The 17,709-nt window shown below is 36.9% G+C and overlaps 1 protein-coding gene across 1 annotated transcript in view; it reads left to right on the top strand.

Moving 5' to 3' along the window:
* LRRC2 (leucine rich repeat containing 2) overlaps positions 1-17,709 on the top strand; it is a 70,844-nt gene that overhangs the window by 18,958 nt on the left and 34,177 nt on the right. Inside the window, exons 3-4 of the mRNA XM_075136301.1 lie at positions 1,324-1,534; positions 9,183-9,339. Of these exons, the coding sequence (XP_074992402.1) occupies positions 1,324-1,534; positions 9,183-9,339 (368 nt within the window). The remainder of the gene's footprint in view (positions 1-1,323; positions 1,535-9,182; positions 9,340-17,709) is intronic.

Raw genomic sequence — 17,709 nt, 5'->3', positions numbered from 1 at the left:
TTTCAAGTCTCTCTAACGCCCGCTAAGTGCCACGATTTGTGTTGGGCAGTTTACAGCTGTCTCAGTAATATCTTTCCTATTTAGGCATGCAGATTTGATCCCTAAAGATTTATTTTGATAGCATCGAGTCAAATATGACTTTAAATCTATGCTATCATAGATTTAAAAATTACTTATTTTCACCAAGTTTGGAAGATGCTTTTTGTACTTAATTTTGTAAATGATTTCTTGTGTGTGACTTAAAACCAGACGTTCTGTTTCATGATCCATTGTTTTAACTTAACATTTTAGACAAAATCCTATGCTTAGGTGGAAATATGTGTTTTGTTACTTCCTACTTGAACTTTACAAACTTGCATCTGATTCTCTTTCTAGGATATGCTATTTTTTACTTTCTCTGGGGGGCACATTATCCTGAACTTTGTGCCCTTCTTCATCTGTCAGTTTTCTTCACGCCTTTAGCTTAAAATTTGTGCCAGAGGGTGGAGGTCACATAAATGAATCTTATGTAGAAAAAGAGTCTAACATTCAAAGCATGAGATCAGATTTATGATGCAAAGGGCTCTGTAGAGTCTTATTTTGGTATAAGGAAGGCTTGCTTCAGTTAATCAACCTGTTCCTTAATTGACTAAGCTGAAATAAATCTCTCGTAAATTAAAGCACGTGCTTTTGGCAATGCTTAATTATACCAAATTGAATTTGCACCTGAAGTTATATGGGTAAAATTTTGCCCTGGAGGTGAGCCTAAAGTCACACTGAAATTGAATCTGAAATTAGTTGGCATGTGATAACTTTGACCTTTACCTCCACCTTCTAAGATGACATTGGAAGATAATGTGTAAAAAATGAAAATAGATCATTATACTTGAATAAGAAAGGGCAGGGAAAAGGGACTATTTCTAACTTCTTAGTTTCTAAAATGACTTTTTTCCAACTGAAAAATTTTGCATATATCACCAGGTCCTTGTTTTTGTTTATACATATAACTTGTTCTGTGAGAATGTATTTCCTACCCTATTGAAATAAAGGGCATAATTCATGCTGTTTTCTGTAACAGGGTGCTCAGTCTCCACTTTTCTGTTGTTCCCTGGGTGTCACAGTTTTATAGTCTGTAAGTGAAATCCTGCTCATCTGAAATCTATATGTAAGTCTAGAAAATCTAAGCATAATTCCAGGAATGCCTTTTTTTTTTTAAAATGGTCAATACATTGGGTGCATAATTGTATTTTGTTAAGTACTTGTGCAAACAGAGATCAAGCTTTAAGACTTATTTGACATATTGTTTCAGCTGATTCACATAAACCCTTTTTGGCACTATTTCAGGATAAAGCAGGAATGGAATTTCATACTAGAGTGCCGGAAGAAAGGCATTCCTCAATCAAAATACCTCAAGAAAGGCTTCGTAGACACCAATGAGAAGATCTTGGACACTTATGGAAAGACTCCTCAGCTCCAGAAGAGGCATGCTTTGTCAGATGAAGCAAATAAGGAAAGAAACAAGTTTATTTTTCAGCTTTCTGGAGAGCAATGGACGGTAAATATAATGGAAAATATGTTTCTAATTTTAAAGAGTTTGCATAGCTTAGCACTGTAACTTTTAATCCCCCAAAACATTTTTTTTTTGTCAATGCATATGAAACTGATACTTTTTCACAGTGTTAGAAGTGACAAAAGCATTTCCTATCTTGCTCTGAACTAGTGGTTTAGTTTTCAAATATGATTATTTTAAATTCTCTTGATACATGTTATTTAACCCTCTCAAAAATTTTTGTATAAGCAATCATATTGCAATAAGGTACACTTCTCTGAAATTCCCCAAGGGATGGAAAGAGATGAAAATAATATTCAGCTTTGTTGGCTTGTTGATGTCTTCTACTACTCAGAGATCTGTTTTCTTACGCTAATGGTGTGATAACATTTTTCTTAAGCTCTGTTCAAATCAAAACTAATATTAGCATCAATCCACAATGGTCTTGCTGAAAAAAGCACTTTCTAACTGCAGTTGTGTTTGATGTGAAATAGCAGTTTGGAAGTAAGCTCTGAATTAATGCTGTTTTGAAATTCAGCAAAAGGTAGATTAGAGTTGGTCTGAATTTTTCTAGAGTTGTTAAAGTTTTGACTGAAATGTATTTTGAATATACACTATTAATGAGAAAGTGAAATTAGAACTTTGACTTTTGTGCAGTTTACAATTTTGAAATATATTTTTGAGATTTTCATTACAAAAAATGCAAGTAAAAAAGTCAATCGATAAAGTAGCTAAATTTTACTAAATCAATTCTTTGATTGTCCTGAAATGTAGCTTTGTCCTTTGATCTTGAATATGAATATGAATTCTTTTTCAGCTTTCATTTTTTTCTGGCTTTAGTTCTTTTCTGAATAAACATAAAATAGGTGAAATTTCAGGGAAATAGAAAACCCTGGTTCTCATCCAGCTTTAGTAAGGTGACTATTGTTTCAACTGATGCCGATCATTCATGTGGTAGGATTGGTTGCTGGAGAGCTATCACGTCTCATCTTTCAAGAACCTTGGATATTGAAAATGATGTTAAAGCTATGTAGTCTTATAACGCACGCTTTCCTGTGTTGTAAACTTTGTAGGTACATTAGGAGAAAAAAAAAGAGATATTATGGCTCCTTAGACACTGATATAGTAGCAAATATTTTCATTGCATCAGGGAGCAGAGCGCTGCATAACTAAACTTTCTGTTGCTTATTCTCTTTTGCCAAACCGTTAACATTTTGCTTTGTCACCATAAATAAGGCTTTACATTAGGAGGCAAAATCAAACATACATAATTTGCTCTGTTTTCCAGACCATTTCGTTTCAATTTGACATGCTGAAAGATCACACATAAGAGATATCAGTGTACTGTTATGTACATTATGCCACCTTGAGCAGTACACTCCTAATCACCATGAACTTTGATTCTGTCTCCATATCATATGTTCACTGTGGCCATATCACACAGCCACTGCGCCTCATTGTCCAGCTCTAGGCTGGTTAAAGTGGGATTTCTATTTCAACAAGATACCATGACATAGTTCAGGTGTCTGCAGACAAAGATAAAATCAAAGCTGCTTTATTCAGAGAAGACAATGCTCCTTCAAAATCAAAGAACATTACCAGTCTTTAACAGCTGAAAATTATTTTAAAAATGTGAAAATCCACTTGACAAAGTTCTGAAAGAAGTGTGTTTCCCCTTATTGCAGAAATTTTGTAAAAATTGTATCAGTTATACAAATCATACCACTCATTTTGCTTTTTTTAATCTCAACTGCTGCTTCTAAACCAAAGACAGAATCAGACATGACACTCTTTTCCCCTATTACTCTCTCACAAAAAAATGCACTTAGGCAAAATAAATTTGCAGACTATACTGCCAAAGCTGCACAGGCTGGCAATTTGCATATGAAAAGATCTGTGGACATGTGACAGTTTTCTCAGAGAAGCCTGTATGTTATGTAGCTGGGAGCTGTGGTATCCATTGTGGCTTAGTTTTTGTAATGTGTTTTGCACACAAATACATCTATGAGTTGAAAGTTTGGAAGAGTAAACACTCAGACACTAGAAGTCAGAGCTGGGGTTGCCTGAGCAGTTTTACGGCACATGACCAGCTTGGTGTGCTGTTGGCTGGTGACTTATCATTGGCAGCAGCAACCAGCACAGCCCTGTGAAGTGTCCATTTGGGAACTAGCTGCTGAATCCTCTATTTCACTTGCTTTTAGCTGATAAGTATTTCTATTATGTTTCCCCTTTCCTCTCATCAATGAAGCAGTAATATATCCTCTAGACAGTTGATAGCTAAATCTGAGTAGGTTGCTGGTATGCCTTACCAATTTAATTTTGAGAACTAGGCTTGCTTCTGGGCTGTACCAGTTCTCTTTCTGAACGCTGTGAAGTTAAGTCTCCCCCAGCATAGGGATTTTTCAAGATCAAAGCAAGTGATCCACATCCTTCCCATAGGTCTCAATGTAAGGGGTCTCATGGGAAACTTCAGCAGCAAATGAGCTGAGTCCACAAATCAACTAATGGTGTTATTTGCAACGTTGCAGTCAATTAGAATGGTAGCTAGTGTTGGGCACTAATCAGTGCCCAGGCTGTCTAGATGGTAAAAATGTAGACATGTTACAATGATGCTATTGTCTCGTGCTTCATATCCATACAGCATAACAGTGAATCTGGCTCACTGATTCCACATTTTTGAGTACGAGGTTAAAAATGGGTTTTGTAAAACACTGCATCATATACTGGGATAGCTTGGACAATTATTTTGAAAATCACCTGTATAGTGCTCTTTTGAAAATCATCTTGAATCCTCTTCTGAGAAGGGAGAAAATCAGAGCAGGTCACACATTTTGAATTCCTAATAAGAATTCCTTCGTTCAGGACCTCTGTGTTCCTTTTTTCCCACCTCTAAATGTCATTAGGTGGAGACCCACTGTTCCTTGTACTTGTAAAGTAATTACTTTAACATATCTGAGGAAAGATAAAGCTCATACAATGAATATTAGGTTAGACAACTAGGCACAGAGTACTAGCTAACTAGAATTGATTTTACAGTATATGAATTCTGAGGAATTGTATTCTGTTTATGCGGATCTATAATTCCTTGGGGATCGTTAATTCTTACTAGTTATCGTTCACTTTTAGGCTAATTGTTTGAGACATGCAGTTTGAGCCTCTGGACATCTCAAGTCACAACAGTTTTCTAACAGTGTGGTCACACTAACAATGGAAATGTTCTGAACTACAACGCTGTAAGTAGGATTAGTATCAAGATTTATGCTTGAAGAACATATACACAGTGAGTCCCTCTGAGTCCTCCTGTAACTTGGGCACTGGTTTGGCCATGCCTGTCCAGGGTGGTTAGCTTCTGCCTGTGGACAGTGGTTGATAACTGCAGCGATGAGATAGTTTTACTTTTGACTGTCAGAGCTCCACCTGGAAGAGGCTGTGTGACAACATCCTTAAAGTTCAGTGGTCCTTGCCTCCTCTTTTACATACCAACCAAATATTTGTGACTCAAGTGTTTACATCCCTGTGTGGTGCATTTCTGCCACCTGGGAACAGTAACAAATTAATATTTGTATTTAGGAAATAAATGGTCTTATAATAACAAATGGGCTAGTCTCATAATCTGATGTTGTGAATGAAATCAGGCAGGCTTTTCTCTTTATAAAAAATGGGCAGAACCCAGTTGTATTGCCCCAGCAGTGAGTCTCCTAAACCCTTCTGTGTTTGCAAAACCCTTGAGACTTAACAGCATGAGAATGGTACACAGTACTTGTGTACTGTGCCACAAGTAATTTGAGGTTCCCAAGGTATGTTTCAGAAAACCTTTTTATTTATCCGAGAGTTTTACAGACAAGAAAAAGAGCTGTATAAAGACTTTGGACTCTTGAATTTATATTTGAATCAGTTGCCTAGGAGAGAATGATGGAGAGTTGATGAAACACCTAATTGAGATCCTTTGTACATGTAGACATGTATCTACTGAATTAAATTAGTTGTTCAGAGAAATAGCACTGCTATTAGAGCAGAATGAAAACTGTGGCAAAATAATGCCATGAATATTCATATAAATTTTTCAATGAGTTCACTTTAACTCTGTTTTTCCCCTCTGAGTGTTTACTTTCTGCTCCTAACTAATGAATGTTTATTCTCTAGTGGATCAGTGAATTTTAAATGATTTTCAGAAAACATTCTGGTAAAAAAAAATTTGAATTTGTGATATCAATATTGGCAAAGGAAAGGTGATGATGTTCACCCAAATACAGAGCAGGACTGTTCTTGTCTGTGCTGCTTTACCTAAGCAGAGGATCTGGATGCATACCTACTTTGAACAGCTTTAATTCAAATGTGCACAACAAGTAAATGAATGAGCAATCGTAAAACTCTTTACTCGTAAATCATGACCTTCTTGCATACCGTTTCTTCACAGAAAAAGGCAGCAAATTAATTACTATATTTGTATTTATTGTCCCAGTTTTATTGTCTAACATGCTGTGTGTTATCACAGAGAACAGAGAATTTTCATTTGTTATTCCCAACTGTTAGTGACAGTGATGTATTTATTTGCTACAAAGGGTCAAGTAGAATTGCTGCATTGAATGGACAGAGAAAATCTCTCTCATGCTTATTTAACTTCCAGAGATTTTTGCCCCCCCCAAATTATAAAATTCCTGACCTAGTCAGGTGACACAGGTGGCCCTGAGACATACTAGCTTTGGAACTAGCTCCAATACTTTCTCAAAGATGAGGGAGATTTGCATCCAAGGTTTTGGTTTGGCCCATGCAGAGCTGGAAAAGAAACAGAATTGAAACTTCTCAGAGCTTTGATCACAGTTTCAGTTCAGGCTCATGTCTAGCAGGTAAATTCTCTCCTAATTAGTAATAGTATAATCAGCAATGGTTGTAGGTTTGCTATTTATTTCCTTTTAATACTTTTTTCCCCTCCCAGAAATCAAAGCAGTTTGAGGTATTGTTTTGCTGTTAAAAGCAGAAGACTGGCTATCCTCCAAGTGTCAGTCTTCGTGGAGCAATTTATCAGCAGGCTGCCAGCTTTAGCGTGGAAGCAGAAGATTACAAAAGAACACAAGGGAATCAAAGAGTAAAGCAAACACAAAGCTTGTGCAAATTTCAGTTCCCATTCCTATCTGGTTTGTAAATGAAGTAAAATATCACATCAATCCATGTTTCAAAAACACAAATAAAAAGTATTGTAAAATGGAGAATGTTAAAAAAACCACATTATAGCAAAGTATTTGTAAACTTACATTTGCAAATTATAAATATGATTATAAGATATAAAGAAATAATCTCAATAAAGAAAAGTAAGTCAGGGCAATTGGTAGAAGAATGGAACCTCCTCCCATTCTTTTGAAGTCATGTCTGAATTTATTTCAGTTGCTGCACAAGAATACCTTGGTGCTTTAAGCGATCCTTAATACAGAAGTAAAGATCTTTTAAAATCATTTTCGCATTATTAACAAATAATTAAAAAAATATTTTGGCTTAATTTTTCTAAAATTATGAAGGACTTTGATCTTAATCTGTGAAAGTGCTTTGTGTGCTGCACTGTTTTCAATGTATCAGGGAGAAGTTTATGGGATACCCCCTTCAGTCTGGGAGAACAGCAAGGCTGTTGTCTTCACAGGGATGAGCGTTCCCCTTTGCTTCCTGCTGTATCTGCCAGTAAGGAGCTGGAGGTGGTCTGTTGCGACAACAAGGTGTAAAAAACCAGTAGGTCAGGAGAAAGACAAAGGCAGACCTGGAGAAATAGAGTGGCAAATGGTATCTGTTACCCAGACATTTTTTTCCCTCCAGTATGACTATTCTGCATCTGCCTTCTTTGTGAATCAAGGTTCTTCCATATAGTGGTATCTATGACACTCCAGCTAAATGCTATCCCCTATGTGCTTCATTTTCAATTTGTACAGGTGGGAAAGACAGTACTAATTGAATTTGCAGTTGGTATTTATCCTTTTATTTTGCTGCAGAAAAATGTGCAGCACTGAAGGTACAGGAATGGAAACCCACTCCAGAAAGTTGGAGAGATTTCTCCCTGAGGCATTTCAGGCATTTGATTTTTAAACTGCCATAAACTGACAAATATAGAAGATGGATCACAATGCAATATACACCTAGTAGGAAAATGAAGCAAGAAATGAAATGATCCATATCAAATATGGAAGGGCAAGTAGCAAGGCACAACTATATAGGCTAAGTGTCTGCATGTGTAAATTTGAAAAGAACTGCAATTAGTTCTTTTCAAGCTGTTCAACAACCAAAGAACAGCTTATGACCAACAGTCCAGTATAACTTTAATTAATATTAGATGTTTTAATTTAGCTAAGAGTTAAGTAGCTCTATTCCTAGTTCAGAAGTTCAGAATTAATAAAAAACAATCAAAATGCATCACTCTTGTTAATGTCTTGGGGTGATCTATGAAATCTAGAACGAAAAAAAAGTGGGCAGTGTCCTCTGTATAGAAAAAGTAATTCCTACTGTGTCGTATTCTTCACGCAGAGGAAACAAATTTGGAAGTTATAAAGGCATTAAAGGCTGACAATTTAGTGTCAGTTAGTGATAGCACCTCATCCAGATTATTTATTCCAGATGTTACTAATGCACAGTGATATAAAAGCCAGGACAGAGTGGTAAATTATGTTCTGCTTTAGAAAGTGGATTTTAAATGATCTGACCTTCAACTTTATGAATTCATTTTTGTCTGTTTCAAGTTCAAGGAATTTGATGACATAATTCAACAAAGATGTGTACATCTGAATTGAATACCAGTTAACTAAAGCAATTTTGTAAGAATTAAATGCTTTAAAACTTTTAGTTTCAGTAACTGTTCTACATTGGAGATTTTGGACAAATAGAATAGTCTGAAAATTACTCAGAAACAAATTTATTTGCTGTATATTTGGAACAATACTAGAATTCTTAAAGAAAAAGATTCTGCATGACTAAAGCAAAAATTAATTGCAATTGTGAACTGATTTAAATATTGAGTATTTTCATTCTTCCTAAAGAAATTTAGTAAAAATTTTCAAACATTGCTGAAATAACTTAGGAAGGTAAGTCACTTATTTGAAAAAAGACTTTCAAAAGGTGATATGTGTGTATCCTATGTGAAATGTTTCTGTTTCTTGGACTGTGTTTGGCAAACAAATTTTGAAACTTTGGCAGGTATTAAGAAAGTAGTCACACTGGTTTTGTTTTTTTGTTTTCTTTTTTTTTTTTTTTTTTTTTTGTGGCAAACTCTGTTTAGATATTCTCCATACACCCACTTTTCTGTTCTGTGTTGCATTTTACTACATCTTGATGTGTGAACTAAAGCAGTGAAATGTGTTTTTAAAAAATCCTCCAGCTGGAAAAAGGAGATAATATGGGAGACACCAAACAGGTTGAGTGCTTCAGATAGGTTTCAGTTTTAGAGCAAAATGACCGCATTAGCAGTTAAAAAATGAATATGTGGTGACAGACAGCTGCAATGCTCCTCAAAAGCAAACAGCTCCTATGAGGGTTTGGCAAGCTGCTGTTCTACGTCAAGATAATTAAGGCAAAGTGTTGAGGTTTGGCTGTGGAATTTTCCCCCCCTGTGTTTAGAAACAAGGTAGAACAAAATTCTAACCTGATGCTTTCTATTTACCTGTTCTTATTTCATTTACAGGAATTCCCAGATTCTCTAAAAGAACAGCTCTATCTGAAAGAATGGCACGTGTACAATACGTTGATACAAACCATTCCAGCCTACATTGCATTATTTCAAGATCTGAGAGTACTGGAGTTGTCAAAAAATCAAATCAACCATCTCCCAGTGGAAATTGGTAAGTTCATTCAAGATATCCAGCTATTTATACTTATGCCATTTAACTATTTTGCAGGCAAATGAGCATCCTTGGATATTCTTACTCATTTACTGATAATTGTCTTCTTGCTTGTTTCTAGTGAACAGTCCCCTCTAAATTTTTACAGCTCTCTGGCTGTAATTATACTTGCCGAATTGTGTGCAATACCATGCACGTAGTATAGCTCAAACATGGGGAAAAAAGTGACACATTTTTGTTATCTGACTCTAAGGCAGTTTTTGCTTGTATTCAAGTAGATGGAGAGTTCTTCCTGAGAACAGGTGGTGTTTTATGTTCCTTACAGGTTAAGAAAAATAGAAGTATTGCAGAATTGTAAACCTCAAACAAGATGAATTGAAACATATGATTGTGGTAAAAAGGAATAAAAAATATAATGTTGCATAAAATCCATCTTTTGATTTTTATGAGTTCAGTAATGATCCCCATTTAATAAAGTGGTATATCCAACATGACATCAGGGTTTTTAGAGAAACAAATTCTTAATGCTTACATACTTTGGCCTTTGCTATTTTAAGCTACATAATAACAAGAATTTCAGTGTTTGGCTCTCCTGTGTTTTCTGGTCTTACAATATAAAAAGCTTGTTTGAAAGACTGTAATGGTTTGAGAGAGATTTACTGCTCTTACAAAGAAGAGTGTTGCTGTAACTGATGGTATCTTTGAGAACTGAAGAAACTGGGTCTACGAGGCCCCTGTAGTCGAGTCCATGCACCCAGGTGTACTAATACCTCAGCCTTTATTTTTGAATGCAGTAGTTTGAAAGCTTTCCCCATGACTGGTATTCCTTATGTATACTAAGAACTAACAACTTCTAAAAAAAAGATAAAGACTAAACCCTCCACCGCCATAGTTATCATAGATTTAACTAAGAAAAACAGGGAGAGAGAAAGCATCCTGAAATGCAGAAATCAGTGCTAGACTTTTCTACTCTTTTCTATTATTTTTCTACTCTATTAGTAGAGTAACACTAATGTTTTTGATTTATTTACTAACATTATATTTTACACAGAAAATTTTCCACTGCCATCAAGATATTTTTTACAGTTTCAACCTGGCAGCTAAATACACTAACAAGTCATAAACAGGACACAAGCAGGAGATAATGGACATAAAATAAACACTAACTGTTTTGTCAGCACTTTGATCATGGAACTTAGATGGGTCAGTGAGTTTAATGGACAAACACCTTCTACCAGGTGGTGTGCAAGAAAGGGGAAAGGACGTAATTCCCTTCCAGAGGCTACCCTAAACCATTAAACATAAGGTTTTAAGGGGTCACTGCTTAACAATCCAGGCAGGTAAAGGCTAAGAAAGTTTTTTATTTCTTCTTGTAATATTGTGCATCATTAATGAAAATGATTCCCAAGAAAAAGTGATTATGAATGTTAATAAAGTCTGTTTCCAGAATAAAGGCATAAAACCAGATCATTCCAGCATAACCAATTCTCTGTAGAGGGTATTGTAGAGGCCATATCCTTTTTTGGGAAACAAGGAAGAAAGCTTCAAATGCTTCTAGTAGCAATCACTGAGCAGACATGATTTCTGCTCATCAGTAGCTTTCATGTTATTCCCATTTATTCACTCTCCCTCTAATATGCTCATCCCTTTAGCTTATACCCAAGGTGTTGCTTTCTTCCTTTCAATGATTTTGTTGCTGGTTTTTTATGTAACTGTTTGGCTGGAAGGGCCAGTGAATATAAGAAAATTGTTTGCTGTAGGTCCTGCCTCAGACACAATGTTATAGCACTCACCATCCTCCTCTTAACAGTGAACCCTTGTTGAGAAATTTGTTTTTCAAGATTCATTGAACGAGAGCCGGCATGACTGTACTAAACACTCATCTGGAGAAACCTGGATTTGAACCTTTCCTCTTGAGACACTGCATAACCAAATTAACAAATTTGGTTGGCTGTAGATGCTATTTATACAATAGTTCTACATCACAGAAGTAATTCTAGCTTATCCAGGCAAAGACACACCAATGTGTTTTAAAATACATTCACCAATGTAATTTAAAAATAAATAATACAAAAAAGCCACTCCAGGACTGTGCAACTGAACTGTTCAGCACTTTTTTGCAAAAACTGCCTAAAGATTTTCAGTCTTAGTGCATGTCCTATGTTGATAGACCACCTATTAGTAAAGCAATGGAGCTGCCATTGTTCTTATGGCACAAACTACAGAGAAGTTTTTATCTCAATTTATATAATGCTCTCTTTGTTGACATGTAAGGTGGTGTGTTTGCAAATGGCTATGCTTTTATTTCATGTACTACGTATGCATACAAACATAGACACTATTATGTATTGGAAATGTTCGTTATTTTAATAAGACATTATTATGAAAGGTTTTGGATATTTGAAGTTTTTGGATGCTGCTTCAAAATAAAACCTTTCATAATTTAGTCATCTAACTGCTAAATTATCACAGGGAAAACAATTGGTGTGGGTTTGGTTTGGGAGCTCTATCTAAGCGAAGAGTGAGACTGGGTGCTAAATCAGAAGGTAAGGTCTCTGGAAAGGTTAAGTGCTAAGGTATTCATCATTTTGTGTTCTGTTTACAAAACAGCAGCAAGTAGGTAAATATCACAGCTAAAACATACTTGAGGATAATGACAGATGGTTGAAGTTGGCAGTGACACGCGTGCTGTTGAGTCTTTAATCTTCAGACAGAATTGAAGCCAGGTTTAGACCAACAAATCATCCAGCAGAAGTTAAACTGGTGTGCCATGTTCGGACTACTTTCGATTCTCACAAGGAGACTTTAAAGGTGTGAGAGAACCGGAGATGATAAGAATATTTTCAGTGAAAAGAAGTATTGCTGCAGTAGCAGTCTCTGGACTAAAATATCTGCAGAAACTGAAGTTCATGTTCCTGTTTTACCTGATTTAGAAGGGAATGCTCTACTCTGAATCAGAGAGAAGACAGACTTGAATTCATTCTTAGATATTTCAAATCACACTCTTAACTATAATCCCCTATGCACTTGAGCAGATCAAATTTGCATCAGAAGACAGATAATATTTTTGATTTGATTCTTTTTGTAGAATAGAAAATATTTTCATGGGAAACAAGTAAACAAAAATGGAGAAAACTGAAAAATGGAGTTGTTATTTGTCTCAAAGTTGTCAGGTCTGGTTTTCCCAGGAATAACAGAAAAAATCATGAGAAGGGGTGTAGTCGGGGGATTTTCTTTGGCAATGGCTTCTGGGTGAGTTTGCAGTTGTGGCTCTGACTGCATGGCTGCAGTGCGGTCGCTGTATATCAGTTAGTGCTAGTACATTAGTAATTGCTATAATTGAAAATATCTGATAGAATATATTACCATATTCACATAGGAAGTAGTGAACAGTATTTTCATGTGATCCCAAAGCTTTTGAGCTGGGATGGGATAGTGAGGTTATATCAGGATTTTTTGTCTCACAAATTATTCATGAAACATCTCAAAGAGCTGTTAATAAAATCTTTGTACCTCATTATGTTCTCTCACATTTTTGACATGCCAAATATTTAAGAAGAGAAATAAATGTGCTTTTGAGACATATTTTAATAACAAATCACAGGGATTTTTTGGTCTCCTCCCTACCTCACAGTATAAAATTTCATTTGTGCATAACATTAATCCAATTTCCTAGAACTCAGACGGGAAAACTGTAAGTAATACAGTTTTAAATGACTTTGAGGTACCTAAAATAGCTTTTTCTATTAATAAGATTCTCAGTGTGCTGATGTGTGAGTTTCCAAGAAGAAAATATTGTCAGTTTAAATGCAGCCTAGTTCTGAGGAGTTGCAGACTTATCTCTTACCCTTGCCATTTATTCAGTATTGGATATTATCTGTCCAACAGCTCAGTCTTGTATACAGTTGAGGAAAATTTTGTTTATATTCCCCATTTGAAGGGGAAGTATTAAACACCTCTGCTGCAAACTGACTGTTTTTAGGAGGATGCCAGTTGCTTTAAGGCTAGCTGCTCAAATGATGGCTTGCTCATACTGGAATATCTGGTAAACTCCTCAACATTTAACCCTTGGTTAATGCATCAGAAAAGTGTACTTTTTATTGGACCAGCTAGAGAGGAAATAATCTTTTTTATTCATCTGCTTAAGCTATCAAAAATGGGAATATTGTACTAAAATGTAATACAAACATACTGCTTTAACAAATTTCAACATCATTGGATCTTGCTGTCCTGATTTTGGCTGGGATAGAGTTAATTTTCTTCCTAGTAGTTGGTATAGTGCTGTGTTTTGGATTTAGTATGAGAGGAATGTTGATAAGACACTGATGTTTAAGTTGTTGCTAAGCAGTGTTTACTCTAGTCAAGGATTTTTCAGCTTCCCGTGCTCGGCCAGGTGCACAAGAAGCTGGGAGGGAGCATAGTCAACTGACCAATGGGGTATTCCATACCATATGACGTCATGCACAGCATATAAAGCTGGGGGAAGAATAAGGAAGGGGGGACGTTCGGAATGATGGCGTTTGTCTTCCCAAGTAACCGTTACGCGTGATGGAGCCCTGCTTTCCTGGAGATGGCTGAACACCTGCCTGCCGATGGAAGTAATGAATTAATTCCTTGTTTTGCTTTGCTTATGTGTGTGGCTTTTGCTTTATCTATTAAACTGTCTTTATCTCAACTCTACCTTTCTGATTCTCTCCCCCATCCTATCGGGGGGGGAGCGAGCAAGCAGCTGTGTGGTGCTCAGTTTGCCGGCTGGGGTTAAACCACAACACTTGCAAAGGCCAGTACTTTATTAAGCTGAATATCTTGAAAGGATTTTAAATAGTGCCATTGGGTACTGAGTTCAGACTGTAAACACTGCCATGGTAACTACTCATTACATAAATTATTTTTGCCAAAAAATTCCTATCTATTGACTTTTTCATATTGCTTTATGTAACTACATTATATATAACAATGCTCTACACAGAGCAGACTGGTATTAGCAAACTCTGTGATTTATTTCTCAGTCTTCACTTGGTTCACAGTGAGAATGTCGGAGGTTGTGCACAGCATTCTGGTTATGATGGAAAAGTTTTATCCAAGAAGAAGCTTTTTCAGTTTCCAAGGTGATCAAAATGTATTGTTCTACCCTTCCCAAACAGTTTACTCCATGTTTATTTCTGATGCTCAGAAAGTGTTTTCCACTTTCTGAGCATCCAGAAAGTGTAAAAATTTCTGGATGCTCAGAAACTCAGTCTCCAGTTTCCACTGGAGACTGAGCTTATACTCTACTTTGCCCTTGGGAGATACACCTTTTTTTGGGGGATCCCCAGGGAGATCAGAGTCCATGTTTCAGCTTATTTGCTCACATGGAAAAAGGAAGTCACATACTTTTCTATAGAATTTCTGATCTACAAAATATCTTCAGTTCAGCTCATTGCATTTTTGTTTTCACTAATTTCCTTTTCAGGTCTTTCGGTAGACCCTCACCCTACGTATTTTTCCCCGAAGGTATCTCTCTCTACCATTCAGTCCACAAGAATTTCCTCATGTTTTTCTACCTCTATTTTGCTACAAGAGAACCTTCTCCCCCCCCCTTACATTGTACTAATACTTTTCTGACCACAGACTGAGATCTCAAGCTTTGTCCTTTTTATTTTTTGTTTGTAGTAGTCACTTGCAATTTCTCTCAGCATGTTTAGATTCTTTTAATTGAACACATGAAGGTTTAATAAAGATTGAAATTTTACTAGCCCAGGGTTAATCTGTTACTGTGCTACAGCTTTAAAAGCCCCTAGTGGCAAAGGGTTTTGCAACTTTGTTATGTAAAAGGAGTTCAGGAAGTTTTCATCCCTCCGTTGCTTGGATGCTTTCGAGCAGAAGTAAAAAAAAAAAAAAAAAAAGGGTGTTTTAACTGTTACCTTTAAGCTTGAACATTGATATCTCCTTTCAGATAAATCAAAGGCAATGTCACTGATTCAGCAGAGAAGACTGGAAATAGGAGACCGTTTGTCCTGGCCCATAGGAAGCTGCTATCAGATCATTGCAGATCAATGCAAAAACTTGTTTTGCGTTTTACTCCAGTTTGTACAAGTGGATCTGCATTTGCATTGAATGGGATCCTTAGATAATAAAGTCTCTCTGTAACCTCATCTGTATTTTGTCTCCAACACCTTGTTAGGAGCACTAATACAGGCTTATCTAAAAGGTGAAGTTGAATTACATTACTATTATGCTGCATTGCCCATCAGAAATTACAGACTTTAATTACTGGTTTAATTTTTTAAAATAATGAATTAAAAATTTAAACTGGGAATAAATGCTATCTTAGGCAACAAATATGACATTGCAGCTCCCACTTAAAAATAAAATATTCTTAATTGTGAAACTGCCAGGGAAGCCATGGAATTCATTACTGCTTTTACTGCTTCCCCTTGGAAAACACAGAGATGTTAGCTGTTTAATTCCCTAATTTGCATTTTTTATAGAACTGAAAATTCAGTGCCATTAAGTACAGTTAACAATAGTGGTGTAGCAGCGATGATTTTATTATTACTACTTTTAATTGAGAAGTTGTGCTTGAGTATTTTTTGAATGTATAGGTGGTAGGTGTGGTGGTCAAATCCTGCTCTACATTTCTGCAGCTGTGAAGGGGTGTCAGCTCCTCTCTCCCCTCCTAAAGCTGCCTCAATGGCTGTATTGCATGCTCATTAAGCCTGGTGGTGGCTGGGTACCATACCTAAGAGAGTGGAGAACTTCTGCACTAAGAAGGTATAAATAAGCCCCTAAATACAGATTACAGTGTAGTGAAAGTCGTTCATACTACCTTACCACCCTCCTCATCCCCCCCCCCACAGTCCCCCAGCTGTTACTGCAATAAACTCCAAATGTGGGTGAGAATGGCTGCAATCTTACTGACAATGCCTATGGTGTTTGATGGTTATTTAGGGATTCATTGCTCCCCAATTTTACATTCCTTCAGCCAAGATACCTGGATTTGAGAATCTTGAATGGTCATGAATGTTGTCTTATAGTCGTATATTTTTGTTCTTTCTCTGACAAAAATAGCCTAGCAGCCTTGTTTAATAGGTCTAGGGGAAAAAGAAAGTCTTACTCCGTTTGTCTGTGTTGTGGTTTAAGCTGGCAGGCAGCCAAATACCACGCAGCCGCTCACTCACTCCCCCCCAACCCCCCAGCGGGACGGGGAGAGAATCGGAAGGGTAAGAGTGAGAAAAACTCGTGGGTTGAGATAAAGACAGTTTAATAGAACAGAAAAAGGGAAAATAATAACGATAATGATAGAATATACAAAATGAGTGATGCACAATGCAATTGCTCACCACCCGCGCTGACCGATACCCAAGTAGCGATCGGGACTTCCTGGATCACGCCTACCCTTCATATACTGAGCATGACGTCACATGGTATGGAATACCCCATTAGCCAGCTGGGCTGGTTGTCCTGATTACGTTCCCTCCCATCTTGTGTACCTAGCTCAGTCAGTAGGCACGGGAGCTGTCCTTGGACTAGGAGGGTACTTAGCAACAACTGAAAACATCAGTGTGTTATCAACATTCTCCTCATACTAAATCCAAAACACAGCACTAGGAAGAAATTTAACCCTATCCCAGCCGAAACCAGGACAGTATCCACCCCTTATTCCATACCATTTACGTCGTGCTTAGGTCTCACATCTTTTTTTTAATACATTTCAATTAACCACCACTATCTTTCTTTATATATACACACATATATATATATGCACGCACAGATATCATTCCCTTGGTCTACGGACTATCCCTCTAAAATGTCCACTGAGTTCATTTAGTCCATGACTTTGGGCTCCATCTGTTATAACAGTCTTTCAGAGCTGAAGAGATGGTGTGCGGTGTTGGGCCGTTGCATCCTGAAGCCAGTTCTCATTTCGGTACTGCTGCGCTCGTCCAGTTCTATCATCGTTGCACTTTGCTTGGTTTCATTGGAGTTAGTTCATTCTTCACTAATCTGGGTGATTTTCACTGCTATACCACTGCTATATCATAGAAATAATGATATACAATATCATGTAACAGTTGACATCAAAATTCAGTTCATTGGCTATTTTTACCCAAAATCAAATCCCCTTGAGGTACACATTGGACCTCCCCATTCTTTCGCATCACCCACCAAGTGTACCCAGGTCCTTAAGCAAAAGCAATCCCACGGATGGGTATTCCCTTGCTAGAGGCAGGAGTAACCCAGACTGCCTTCCCCAGCATATTTCTTATGTGCACGACAGGGACTTTATCCCCCTCTACAGTACGTAAGAGTCTTGACTGGGCAGGGCCAGCTCGATTGGCAGATCCCTTGGTATTGACTAACCAGGTGGCTTTTGCTAAATGTATGTCC

Source organism: Calonectris borealis, chromosome Z, assembly GCF_964195595.1.
Source record: "Calonectris borealis chromosome Z, bCalBor7.hap1.2, whole genome shotgun sequence".
Taxonomy (NCBI): domain Eukaryota; kingdom Metazoa; phylum Chordata; class Aves; order Procellariiformes; family Procellariidae; genus Calonectris; species Calonectris borealis.
This window is presented reverse-complemented; position numbering and strand designations above follow the sequence as displayed.